At 35.8% G+C, this 14102-nt stretch overlaps 1 protein-coding gene and 1 long non-coding RNA gene across 3 annotated transcripts in view; one reads left to right on the plus strand and one right to left on the minus strand.

Annotated features, from left to right (window-relative positions):
* Positions 1-14102, plus strand: part of dock1 (dedicator of cytokinesis 1) — a 252549-nt gene that overhangs the window by 211039 nt on the left and 27408 nt on the right. For both annotated transcript variants that reach the window (XM_077200233.1, XM_077200232.1), the window contains exons 37-42: positions 777-867; positions 3875-3994; positions 7818-7907; positions 8358-8462; positions 12857-12998; positions 13094-13175. In XM_077200233.1, coding sequence (XP_077056348.1) covers positions 777-867; positions 3875-3994; positions 7818-7907; positions 8358-8462; positions 12857-12998; positions 13094-13175 — 630 coding nt within the window. The remainder of the gene's footprint in view (positions 1-776; positions 868-3874; positions 3995-7817; positions 7908-8357; positions 8463-12856; positions 12999-13093; positions 13176-14102) is intronic.
* Positions 1-14102, minus strand: part of LOC143709691 (uncharacterized) — a 759555-nt gene that overhangs the window by 196533 nt on the left and 548920 nt on the right. The gene's annotated exons all lie outside the window — the stretch shown is intronic.

Consider the following 14102-nt stretch of genomic DNA (forward strand, 5'->3'; position numbering starts at 1 on the left):
TATCACAGGGATAAAGTTTACATTTTAAAATGTATTCAAATATAATTTTTTTATTAATTTGTAACAATATTACTGTTTGTACTGTATTATATACAGTATAATTAAATAAATGCAGCCTTGGTGAGCAAAAGAGAATTATTTTAAAAAAACAAAAAAACTTTTGAATAGTAGTGATATGTGTACATATTTATTTTTTAGATAATATATACTTACGTATTATGTATATATTTTTAGTATGAAACAAATTATCTACGAAAACAGTTACAAGTAAACTGTGCTGCGGATATTCTGTATCATAGCAACAAATCGTCTCAACTGAAAAAACGCAGTGCTGCCAAAACGCTCTCAAGCGCCCACAGCTAGGCGTTTTCAGCAGAGCGTATAGCGTTTTCAGCCGGCTAAAAACGCTTTGGTGGACACACGGCCTAAGTGAACCAGTATTTCACATCATATTTACAATCATGTTTTGGTGTTTTAGCACGAATAGAATACTGTCTTGACAAATCCAAAAACAGTCCCGGAATGATCCTATTTATAAAAATAAAAAAAAAACTTTTTATTTGGAATTTTAATCTTTAAGAATCTTAAGAATAGACGACAAATGTTTCTCCAAGCGTTCCCTGTGTTTGGGATCATGCAGTTTGTGAATGATAAGCTAATCTGAACTCTAGCTTCTCTCTGCTGCTGGCCTTCGGAGTGTGTTATTGGAGCTTATTTTGTGTAATGGAGTTTGTGTTCAGATTGTTAATATCATTAGTGTGTGTGTGTGTGTGTAGGTACCTGTATAAGCTCTGTGACCTGCATAAGGAGTGTGATAACTACACAGAGGCCGGATACACACTTCTGCTGCATGCTAAACTCCTCAAGGTAATTCCACGTGTTTTATCTGACTATATATGCCTCTTCCCTTTGAGCACGTCTCTAGATGTCTCCGGTAAACACACACTACATTGATTCCTACTCGTCGACACATGCCAGTAAGTGAATGTTCAGCGTATACGAGATAACAATGTTTATACACTCATTCAACTGCAGAATCTAGTGTATCAGGTATAATTTAATTGGATATCTTGCTGTTGAAGACTCTGACAGGAATAATTAATGCACATTTCCATGTCTTTGAGTGTTGAAGTTCTACAGAAGGATGTTTTTCCCCTTGTCTGACATTTATAAAGTCACCTCAAGTGCAGATTTGAGAACAAATCTCCGGTAGAAAGATACTTAAACTTTGTCAAAGATGATTGCGGTGCACATAAGGCTTTGGATATTAAAATTCATTAGCATTACGTATAAAACTTGTGAAACTTAAAGTATTAAATTTAATACCCAAGTATTAAAACTTCTTTAATTAATTCATCCAGAATCACTTAATTTACAGACACCATTTTTGGTATTTTTGAACTTTATTCTCAACTGAAAGTCATATTTGCATTCTGAAATGTTTCTGTTTTTTTCTTCTTCTTGCATTTATTTGCATACTGAGTTTTTACTGATCTTTTTTTCATATCCATTTATAGTTTATATATATATATATATATATATATATATATATATATATATATATATATATATATATATATATATATATATATATATGTTCTTATGCACACAGCACATAGAAATCAAGATGCATGTCATGACAAACGCAAAGCTCTGCAACATTTAATTGGCACATTTACTGTACACCATATAAAACACAATCGTACCTAAACCATTAACATTATATTATGTGGCTGGCTGCTTTGCAAGCTCTACTGTGTCCTTCACGAAATGCAAATTTGATCTTGGGAGTTAGTCTTGATAATTGACATTAACTGTTAGTTGAGCAAATGTATTGATATGTATATTGGCTTGCTGTTTAATAACATATGGATGTTCTGTAGTGAATCTGAGATCCGTTTAGGGCTTTACAGGAGTAATTTGATGAGGGAATCGGCTGTCACAGTCAGCGAGGGAACACCATGTTCCCTCAAACACGCATTTACAAACACACACACAAACCTCAGAGACAACACCAAAACCTGAAACTTGTACAACAATCTCAAGCTAAAATATTATACTATTAGATATATGTTGTACTATAAAATATCCTTCAGGACTGTAAAAGGGTTTTAGTTTAGTTTGTCATTGCAAGGCATGTTCTCACGGCTGTAACACTTCAAGGTATTAATTATAAAGAGAAAGCAGATGTTTACTGTAAACATGGTAAAAGGGTTGACATATTTAAAGCAGACAAACGTTATAAAAATAGATTATTAAGACACTTTATAGTAGTCTTCGTTACTTTTAAGAAGAAAAATATGACCGGGAAACAGTGAAAGTTTATTTTTTAGATTTCCTTCTCAAATTAATGCTATTCTTTTGAGCTTTCTATCCAAAATTGTCATGGTTTCCACAAAAACTATTAAGCAAGGATCATGTGACACTGAAGACTGGAGTAATGATGCGGAAAATTCAGCTTTGATCACAGGAATAAATTGTTTTACAATATAATACAATAGAAAAACATTTTTTCACAATATTACTGTTTAACTGTAGTTTTATTCATATAGATGCAGCCTTGGTGTGCGTAAAAGTCTTTCGACCCAGTGGTACACACACACTTTTCAATGGTTGTGTGTGTGTGATTGTGTGTGTATATGTAGAGAGAGAGAGACCAGTGCTGATGTCACAGTGTAAAAACGGCTGGTTCACTTGGAAACAGTCAGCGTCTCACTAGGCCAGGATGATCAATTGATCGACTAACCCGATAACTCGTTGTCCGAAAACCCACTAGTCGATTAGTAAGACCCCAGAAACACACAATGAAGAACAGACGGTGGCTTTCACGCTGATGATGCAGTTTCCTGAGGTGTTTGACCCCCACTGTTGCACAAAGCTACATGAAATGTCAATTGCGTTTACACTACAGTGAATCAGTTCTGACAGAGCCCTTAGCACAATACAGTAGCTCAACGTCACAGCCAATAGCAGCAGCCCTCCGGAGAGTCAACTGATCTTCTCCAGCCAATCAGATCTCTCGTTTCCGTGTGTGTGTGTGTGTTTATATTCCAGAAAAGCGGTGAACTGAGTGGTCAGCACAAACTCAAGAGTTCTTAATCTGCACAGTTTCTCCCTATAATCACTTGTTTACAGGATCAGGCAGCATCTGTAATGAATATTACAGTGTGGCCACATAAATCAGTGTTATCAGATGGGCTCTTGACACCGGCACAGTAACACAGGCAAAACCTTTCAGACTCTGAGCACAACAAAATTAATAACTCCAGCAGCTGTGATCTGAAAGCGACCACACTGCTCTGTGTGCGTGTGTGTGTGTTTGTTTCTGTGCGTGTGTACGTGCGCGTTTGTGCACCTGCATGTTGCATATTTTAATTTATTTTTCAGAGCGGTCATAACATTTTTTTTGTTTCTTTCATTTTGTTCTTTCCCTGTAGTCCACTTATAATGCTTCTAATAAAGTTTTTTGCTCTAAAAAAGTCCAAAATCTGAAATGTCACTCAAACTGCTCAGATCAAACTGAAAGCATAAGGGATCTCGTTTTGATATAATAATATCCTTCTTTCTCCATACTACCTACCGCATCGTATCTTGACAGACTGAGTTTCTGAACGCAGAAACGGTTGTGTTCATGAATTCACATACTGTAACTTGCATCAGACATTTAGCTTCACTTTTCTTATGTGTGGGAAGTTTTTAGTTACAATTTCTGGTAATAAACCACCTTATTTCAAAAGATAAAAGGGACATTTGATTATATGACCCCTTTAAAGTTTCATGTTACTTCTGTTTGGTAGTAATGTATTTGTATGTGTATAGATACAGATGATATCTAACAGTGAAGAAGAGTGTAATGATGATGTTGTTTTGTCAGTGGTCTGAAGAGGCCTGTGCCGCCCACCTCACGCAGCGAGACGGATACCACGCGAGCACTCAGGGTCAACTCAAAGACCAGCTGTACCAGGAGATCATCAACTACTTCGACAAGGGAAAGGTAACCATCGCTAACACTGTATACTATCACTACATGCTTTAGTCATGTTGGCCAGTAACTAACTATTAGTGTTTTCAGAATAGTGGCATTTCAACTGAAAAATGACATTGTGAACTGCAGTTATCAAACTTGTTCTACTTTCATTTTAAGTTGAATTGATCTGATGGTTTATTTCTATAAATGTATATACATTTTTTTTTTTTGTGGTATGATCCACATCATCAAGTCTTTCTGGGAGTACATGAAGAAACCAGAAGAACTGTGGCAATTAATTATTACAATTAATGCCAAAAAAGAATGTTTGGCAATGTAAACTGATATTTCATACTGACATACTACAGTAGAAGATATAAATAACTTGTGTGAAAATACTAACATGCCTAAGACTTTTCCACTGTAGTGTATAGATTGTATACACTCTATACGTTCTATACTTACAACAGTGTGTGTGCGTGTGCGTGTGTGTTGTGTGTGTAAAATGCTAAAAAAAAAGTCTTGGGAAGGCAGCGTCAAATTTAAATATTTAAATGTTTGTGCACAATTAGATACAGAAGTATTTTTGAGGGTGTATATATATATATATATATATGTGTGTGTATATATATATATATATATATATATATATATATATATATATATATATATATATATATATATATATATATATATTATATTTTTTTATACGTGTGTGTCTAATTATGCAACAAAAAATATGTATATATATTGTTTTAGTTTAATATCTCGATTTTTTATGAATAATTTGCACAAATTATGTAATAATTTGGTAATTAATCAAATTAATGTAATGTGATAATTAGTCATATATATGTATGTATGTATGTATGTGTGTGTGTGTATATATATATATGTATATATTATTATTTATTTTTGTTTTTTTTCAAAAATACTTGAGTATCTAATTATGCACAAAGAAATCGAGATATTAAATTAAAAAAAATCCATATTTTTTTTATTTAATGATTTGTTTGTTGCATAATTAGACACTCACGTATTAAACAAATATTATTATTTATATATATATATATATATATATATATATATATATATATATCTGTATATATATATATATATATATATATATATATATCTGTATATATATATATATATATCTGTATCTACTGTACCCCCCCATTTTTTTCTTTTAAATATTGAAAAAATATTTTTTAAATCTATATCGCATATGTAATATAATTTGACCGTGGCTTTAAACGTGTCCTGCAGCTGCAGTCCAAAGAGAGTCTGCAGCACTCGGTGTAACGGACAGGTGACCCGTGGAGAGGGAGATTATTGGCTGGCCTGTTATGCTACATCTCCATTAGTCTGACAGGCTGGACGGAGGAGCTGAGGGGATTTGAGGGTTATAAGGGCCTCGCAGAGATCTGTGCCCAGCGTAGAGGTCTCTCGGTAGGGGACTTCTAGCGAATCTGCTGCCCTGGACTGGACCCCATTACTGGGCTCAGCGGCTCAAAATCATGACCGAGTGTGTCAAATAGATACAACTCAAGAGGATTGAACAGGAAAGTGTGTGTGTTTGAAGGCGAGCAGCAGTCAGTCAGTCCTGGAAAGCGGGCTAAGAAGCAGCTCTGGGCCGTAGTTCTTCTGTTCGACACATTTTATGGGAATTATTCCAGCTTTTCGGAGTCTATTTTAAACACTGCTCAGACTGCTGGGACATACCCACATGTCACAGCTGAACGTCTCCTGAGAGCCGAGACAGGAAGACACAGTCACATAAACTCTTCCTACTCTTTCACTGCCTCTTTTCCCTGTGTATTCCCTTAAAGCAGCAGTTAACGATTTCTGAGGATCTCCCCCTCCACCCAAGCCCGTTTTTCCGAACAAATAAAAAAAATGATACCATGTCATTGATCATGTAGCATGCACAACATTTCACAAATATATTCTCTGTTCATGCTAAACCTTTATTCTGAAAAAAGACATTTACATGCATCACAGCTATATTCCTGTATAATGTACATGTGCATATGATACTGTACATTCATGTTCTTCATGCTATACTTCATGCTATTCCCTTCTCTTGGAAAATACTGGAGATAATGAATCTTCTCCTTTAAAATCCTGATTTGTTATATAATGATTTGCAAATTATAGGTTTTACAATGTATACGTTGTATGACCACATTTGAGTTAAAATAAGACTAGTGTGTTCTTGTAAACCTAGTCAGTGCTGTCATTGATGCAACAATGACGTTGGTTCTTTCTTGTGTGTTGGAACCAAACTTGATGCACCTTTTTTATTTCTGGATGCAAACATGGACTAAACTCAAGGTTTTTTGCAAGAATGGAATATTATCAATGCATAAATGAATGTAAAATTTGAGTTTCTTCCTCACATAAATATGATAAGGCTTCATAAGACTGGGAGTTCAAGCACACAAGTCAAGGACTCATTTATGAGTTTTATTGTGTAACTTTGTGTTTTTGACAGGCTTTGTTATGGAAAAAGCTCCTTCTCCTTTGGTATTCAAGGACTTGGGACGTCATGTCAATTTGTCAATGTCAATGTCAATTTTATTTCCATAGCACTATTAATCACAACCCTGGTTGTCCAATGTGCTGCACAATGGTAACAGAACAAGGCAAGAACAATATATAGTTAAAACAATAAAAACACAATACAATACAACTTCCTCATTGATTATATGCCAAATTAAACGGGGATAAAGCTGACTGGCTGATCCCAAGATAAAGTGAGTTGCAGTAATCCAATCTCGAAGTAATAAAAGCATGAATTAATTTTTCCGAAATTATTTCTTGACCGAATTGGTTTTACTTTTACTAGTAGTCGAAGCTGAAAGAAGCATGATTTGACCACTGTATTTATGTGTTTGTCAAATTTCAGCCCTCATTCAGCTCATGAGGATGCATAAATAATGACACAGATTGCACTTTGAGGGGAACTTTTCCTTCAGTGCACTCTGGAGTGTCGACAGGAAAAAAATTGAGAATTGTAATTTTCATGCTGAACATGTGGTCTGTCATTACAATGCGAGTTTCTTTTTATTACTTTTTGTGCACGCTACTTGCTTTATTCTTCCTTCATTCTGAAGAAGTAATCTACAATGTGTCCTACAGACTGCAAATACTATTGCTGGCAGCTTTCTCAATAATAATGCACTGCACTGCAGATATTGATATATAATCATAGCCTCTCTCTCTCAGTGCCGCCAGGATGCACTCAAAGTTTCATTTGAAGAATTAGTTGTATATCAAATCCTGTGCACCAGTAATGTTAGATAGAGGTTTTATTTACACTTGGCATTTGAAGTTATAAGTCTGATATGAGAGAATATCAGAGCCAAAGAATATCCATATTCCTGCTCCGGCGAGGTCATGGATAAAAACTCATTTAGTGCCACCTGCTCCTCCAATAGAAATAACATCAATAACGCATAACCAGATGTGCAAAAAAGGTTATTCAAATATGAGCTTTTACACCTTTTGGATTAGCCCCATTGACATCACTAGTAAATGTGTTACTGTGCCTGCAATTTCTGTTTGTTTTTACAGGGGAATGGATCCGAATTATATTCTGTGGTCAACAATGTCATTTTGGCGAATTAAAGATGAGTTTTAATTGATAAAATGATCGACTACAGGGGGACTTTAAATATTTTACACGATCAGCATGGTGCAGCTGGATAATATTTGCATCTGCTTCCATCTCAAAAAGCGGTTTTATGTTCAAAGCGCTTTGTTCACAGAGGGTTAGAAGGATATTATGTCACTGTGTTTTTGACGTGATTATGAAGTTTGATGTGTTTTGGTGCTTTGTGCTCAGATGTGGGAGGAGGCCATTATCCTGGGGAAAGAGTTAGCCGAACAGTACGAGAACGAGATGTTTGACTTTGAGCAGCTGAGCGCTTTACTGGTACGTACAAACTTTTGTTGTCAATGTTTTTCAATGAGACAAACCATTAATGAGCCCTTCAGACTGTTCGAGTTTGCCTAAGTAGGTAAATTGGCCTAATATAAATGGACGGGGGTGTTTTAATGGTTTTCCGCATTTTGTTCGTTAGTGCATTTTTGTCTAATTGGCAACAAATGACAAATTGATCTATTCAGACAGAAAGAACAAAAGTTTGGGACCAACTTTTATTGTAACCCCTAACATTGATCTCAACATGTTTTTATTTCTAAGTTATTCTTATTTTGTACTATTTTATTATGTATTTGAACGCAAATTCATATTACACTATATATCAAACAAAATTAAATAGTTGGGGTGAGCAAAGTTTAATTTAATTTAACTCATTTAAAGAGTGTTTGTAAATGATGTGTTCAGATCTGATGATGTGATTTTTGTCTCTGTCTCTCTCAGAGGAAGCAGGCTCAGTTTTATGAGAGCATTGTGAAAGTGATCAGACCAAAGCCAGACTACTTCGCTGTAGGTTATTATGGGCTGGGCTTCCCCTCATTTCTCCGGGTGAGAATTTCTCTTATAATCCTGAATCTTTTTATATTTCACCATCTCCATGAACATGTCAGTTTCTTTGTGTAAATGCATTGCATTGTGAATTTGTCTGATATATTTCCAAAAGCATGGAAATCAATTACTGGTGTCTTTGTGTGGCCTCTCCAAACCCATCAACAGCTGTCTCTGTAGGGTTGAAACCATTTACACCAGCATCAAATACAGGCAGTTTTTTCCAGAGGTTGCTTTATCCAAAACTAATACATTTATTTTTCTTTGTGATGTACAAAGTTTAATTTGTACATCTAAAGGTTATAGGTTATTTTCTTTTTTACTTTTGTACCAGAGCTAGACTTAAAGATCTTAAAATATGAAATGTGAATATTAAGATATAAGGACAGTTTTAAAACCATGATAATCCTGAAAAAAAGTTGGTGTGCAATGAATCTAAAATATATGAAAGTTTAATTTTTATCATTACATTATGGAAAATAATGAACTTTATCACAATATGCTAATTTTTTGAGAAGGACCTGTATATACACACAGATACTAACAAGGTGACGGGAAACAGCTGTGTGCAATAATCAATGAGTGACAAAACAGGATGATGGGAAATGTAGTCTGAGTGAAGGACACGGTGGTGGAAGAGGACCTCTAGTGGAACCCCTGGGAAACACAAACCAGACACTGTGACAGATGTAAACTTGCAATTGCTAGATAAAAAGTCAGAAGTTTTAAATAAAAAGTTGGAGGAAAAAAGCTCCCTATCCTGGAACGTGTCAGAAGTAAAATCAAAACAATGGTATGGTAAAGCAAATCCAATGCTAGAAAAGGTTAGACAGAGAAAAAGCGTAAAAATACTATTTTTGCGTGGTTTGTATTCTTTTTATATATATATATATATATATATATATATGTACATATTTCCAGTCATTCATGATGAAACAGAATCATTAACCTCTCATAGATCATGCGTGTGTTTAAGCCTGTGGTTGTGGGACCGAATCGCCTCAGATATATTTGTAATTCTTTTAATGCTCTTCCAGCCGCCTGCAGTCACGCGTCTCCCACCAGACATCCCGGGAACACAAAATAAATCGGCCATCTAAAGGCCAGTCGCCTCCTGCTAGTGTTGACATGCTGCTCCGCGGAGAGAAGCTTTGCCTTGTGAAATAGAAAACATCTTGCAATCTCCTCTCTCTCCGTAAAGTGGCACTTTTGTATGCGTGCGGAGTCGTGCGAGCGCTGCCGTGCTTGGAATCATAGGCAGTGTGAAAACACCCGTCGAGAGCGCGCTGCAATTTGTCACCTTATCGCTCAAAGCAGATTTGAAAACGGCCCTGGGCATATTTCACTTCCAGTTCGCATTTCACTAATTGAGCAGCTGAAATATGTTCATGCAGGGACGGAGCGTGTGTGTGTGTGTGTGTGTGCGCGTGTGTGTGTGTTTGTTGTTCTATCCCGGTGGGGCCTTCAACCTGAATGCACACAGACTCATGGGGACTCGTGTCACTGTGGGGACCTAAATTGAGGTCCCCATGAGGGAACAGCCTTATAAATCATACAGAATGAGTATATTTTTTTACATATATATATATCAAAATGCAGAAAGTTTTGTGTGATGGGTAGGTTTAGGGGTAGTGTTAGTGTAAGAGGAGAGAATATACAGTGTGTACAGTATAAAAAACATTGTGTCTATGGAGAGTCCCCACAAATATAATAAACGTGTGTGTGTGTGTGCGCTTCTCTCAGGCTGTTTTCAGATAGGATACTAGCTACAACTCTGCATTGTTCAAAAATAAACACTTCAATTTCATGCATATTGGTAATTTAGTATCCCGTTCTGAGCGTTCCTCACACTCCCTCTCCCTGTCGTGTGTGTAGGCGTTTGTGTGCACACAGTGGTGTGTCTGTCACTGTTCACACAGACGCTGCGAGTGGAAACATATTGAAAGTGTTGTATGTGGGAGCAGATGATTGGCGCTGTCTTTATGGGAATGTGCAATAATTGAACGTTTCCAGACTGCCAAACGCCTCTGAATTACAGCCGCTTTGGCTATTCTGAGATTTGACATTAAAGCTCTTAATAAATACAGAATGAGCTTCTCTGATTGATGAGATTGTGTGTTTAGTCTCATTTCACAGTGTTTTAATCAAATCCCCGTATTCATGGATGGTGATTGAATGTTCTACACCAGTGGCTCTCAGCTGGTTCTCCATTAGGACTCTATCACACATCCCATTATGCTACCAAAAGTAGTAAAATACACTGCCTTGAAATTAAACATACTGTATTACAATAAATTAATGTTTATGAATGTTGTCATTAGGTGCAATATAATTAATAGGCCAAAAAATGTTCTTATTTTATTTTACCTTTTACATTGTTAATTGTTCTTTTGAGGGCATGTCTCACAATTTGTACATTAACATATCTTTAATTTTACTTCCAAGATACAGATTGGATGTGAAGAATGAGAAGCACTTTTTTATTTGCATTTAGAATTGCAATAAATCAAATATGCAGAACCACTAATGTAGAAATCCTTCTGATGATGCTGTAGTTCATCATTCTAAAATCCTGGAAAAGGTTGTGTCAATGGAGATAAATGATATTTTGGAGACTCATAACATTTATGACAAATTTCAATCAGGTTTTTGCAAAAATCATTCTACTGAAACCGCCTTACTCAGGGTATCAAATTATATTTTGATGGCCACAGATGCGGGGGAATGTTCCGTGTTGGTTATGTTAGATCTCAGCGCAGCGTTTGACACGGTAGATCACTGCATTTTGATTAATAGATTACGCTGTTTAGTAGGTATTTTGGGTTCGGCTCTGGACTGGTTTTCATCTTATCTGTCAGATAGGACTTTTTCGGTATCTGTTGGACCCTTTATGTCTGATTCTGTACTTTTTTCCTGTGGTGTGCCACAAGGTTCTGTGCTGGGCCCTTTGTTGTTTAATTTGTATATGCTTCCTCTCGGACAGATCATTAATAGTTTTAAAACAATTTCTTATCTAAATGCAGATGATATTCAGTTACTTATTTCGTTTAGACCTGATAGTCTAGATAAACTGTGGGTTCTACAGGATTGTTTAGTCTCCATTAATAAATGGATGGCAAACAATTTTTTGCAACTTAATAAGGATAAAACTGAAATGATGATCTTTGCTCCTGACAATATTATATCTAAGTTTAAGCAGGCTTTGGGGGTTTCAGCCACTTCAGATTGTAATGAGATAAGAAATCTAGGTGTCTTTCTGGATAGAGCCATATGTTTTAACTGTCACATAAAGTCTGTAGTTCGCTCATGTTTTTTCCATCTTAGGAACATTGCTCAGATTAGATCGGTGGTCTCAAGAAAAGAGATGGAGATGCTTGTCCATGCCTTCATCTATTCACGTCTGGACTATTGCAATGTGCTATACACTTGTTTAAATAAGTCATCTTTGGAGCGACTACAAGTTGTTCAAAATGCAGCTGCAAGGCTTTTGACGGGTACCAGTAAGTGGTCTCATATAAGACAAGTTCTAAAAGACCTTCATTGACTCCCAGTTGAATTTAGAGTGCAGTTTAAAATTTTAGTTATCACTTATAGAGCCTTGCACGGTCAGGCACCTCTCTATATTCAGGACCTTTTACATAAACATTCACCGGGTCGGCTCTTACGTTCTTCTGGTCTGGACCTCTTGCTTGTCCCTAGAACAACTCTTAAGACTTAAGATCGTGCTTTTTGTACTGTGGCACCGAGGCTTTGGAACTCGCTTCCATTAGCACTGAGAACTGTGGGTTCTGTTAATTCTTTTAAAAAACTCCTCAAGACGCATCTTTTTGGACTTGCTTTTATTTAACAGCAGTGGTTACTTGTCGTTTCATGTTTGTAAAGTTTGTTTTGCGTGTTGTGTTATGGTGTATTTATTGTATGCATGTTTTGATCCTTTTTTATTAACAGTTTGTAAAGCACTTTGTGACGACTTGTCTGTGAAGTGTGCTATATAAATACATTTTACTTACTTACATCAGTTTGCTTTAACGCATTATAAAATTATTTCATTGTTTCATATGTTATCATGACATATGTTAAAGTCTTCTAGTCATGCTTCACTGAAGTTAGACACTCCAGATGTCTGAGTGTTTTTTTATCCTTTTTTTCCTCAGTGTGTTAGTGCTCATCTATGGTTTACCTGTATTAGATTTTTGTTGTATTTCTGTGTATTTATTCAGTCAGATGTGTTAATTAAATTGTACATTTTTAGAAAATGTGATGCTTTGAAATTCATACCATGCTAATAATATTCATAGATTAGTGCGGCGAGAACAGCAAAATAAATCAGGTCGTCGAAACCAATCAGGAAAGGAATGTTTCATCTCGAGATAAAAATGTGTACTTTTTTTCAGAATAAGATGTTCATCTATCGGGGGAAGGAGTATGAGCGGTGGGAGGATTTTGTGGCGAGACTGCTGACTCAGTTCCCCAACGCTGAGAAGATGAAGACCACCAGCCCTCCCAGTGAGGACATCAGGAGCTCCTCGGGACAGTGTATCCTTGACCATCACTCAAAACATTCCTCCTTTTGTTTTACTTCAAATCTCCAAACTGTCCATTGTTATTGTTTCTTAGTTTGATTCTAACAGACATTCAGTGTTTCACAGTGAAACCCATCCTTGAACTGCCACCCAAGTTTCAGAACAAACCCGTATCAGAGCAGATTGTGAGGTGAGACAGTCTATCTGTCCGTCTATTAGTTTATCTGTCTGTCTGTCTGTCTATTAGTTTATCTGTCTGTCTATTAGTTTATCTGTCTGTCTATTAGTTTATCTGTCTGTCTGTCTATTAGTTTATCTATCTGTCTGTCTATTAGTTTATCTGTCTGTCTATTAGTTTATCTGTCTGTCTATTAGTTTATCTGTCTGTCTATTAGTTTATCTGTCTGTCTATCTGTCTGTCTATTAGTTTATCTGTCTGTCTATTAGTTTATCTGTCTGTCTGTCTATCTGTCTGTTTATCAGTTTATCTGTAACTCTGTTCTGTCTGTCTGCATATTCAGATTAATCTGTCCAACTATATTGTCTATATTGTTTTGACTGTCTGTCTTATCATTCTGTCTGTCTGTCTATCTATCTATCTATCTATCTATCTATCTATCTATCTATCTATCTATCTATCTATCTATCTATCTATCTATCTATCTATCTATCTATCTATCTATCTATCTATCCATTCAATTCAAAATTGCTTTATTGGCATGATTGTAAATAATACAATATTGCCAAAGCTTGGAAAACATATGATGATAATAATAATATTAAAAACATCAAAATAATAGAATAATAAAATATTATAACTTAAATTTAAATAAACAGTCTAACATATTAGAACATAATGCGAACATTTGATACCACAGTGTTTTAACATATACACACACATTACTGAGGGTCACTATGGTGGACAGTAGGGAAACGCACTGAGGTCAGACACAATACACACATTACACACACATTCACCTGCTGGCTATCAGTCTGTGGCACATCCACACATTATCTATCTGTCTGTCTGTCCATCTATCTCTATATATCTGTCTGACACTAACACTGTTCTAAATGTCTGTCTACATATTCAGATTTAATCTGACTGTTCATCTGT

The sequence above is a fragment of the Siphateles boraxobius genome, unplaced genomic scaffold, assembly GCF_051911475.1.
Source record: "Siphateles boraxobius isolate OS27281-9 unplaced genomic scaffold, OSU_SipBor_1 46, whole genome shotgun sequence".
Lineage (NCBI taxonomy): Eukaryota > Metazoa > Chordata > Actinopteri > Cypriniformes > Leuciscidae > Siphateles > Siphateles boraxobius.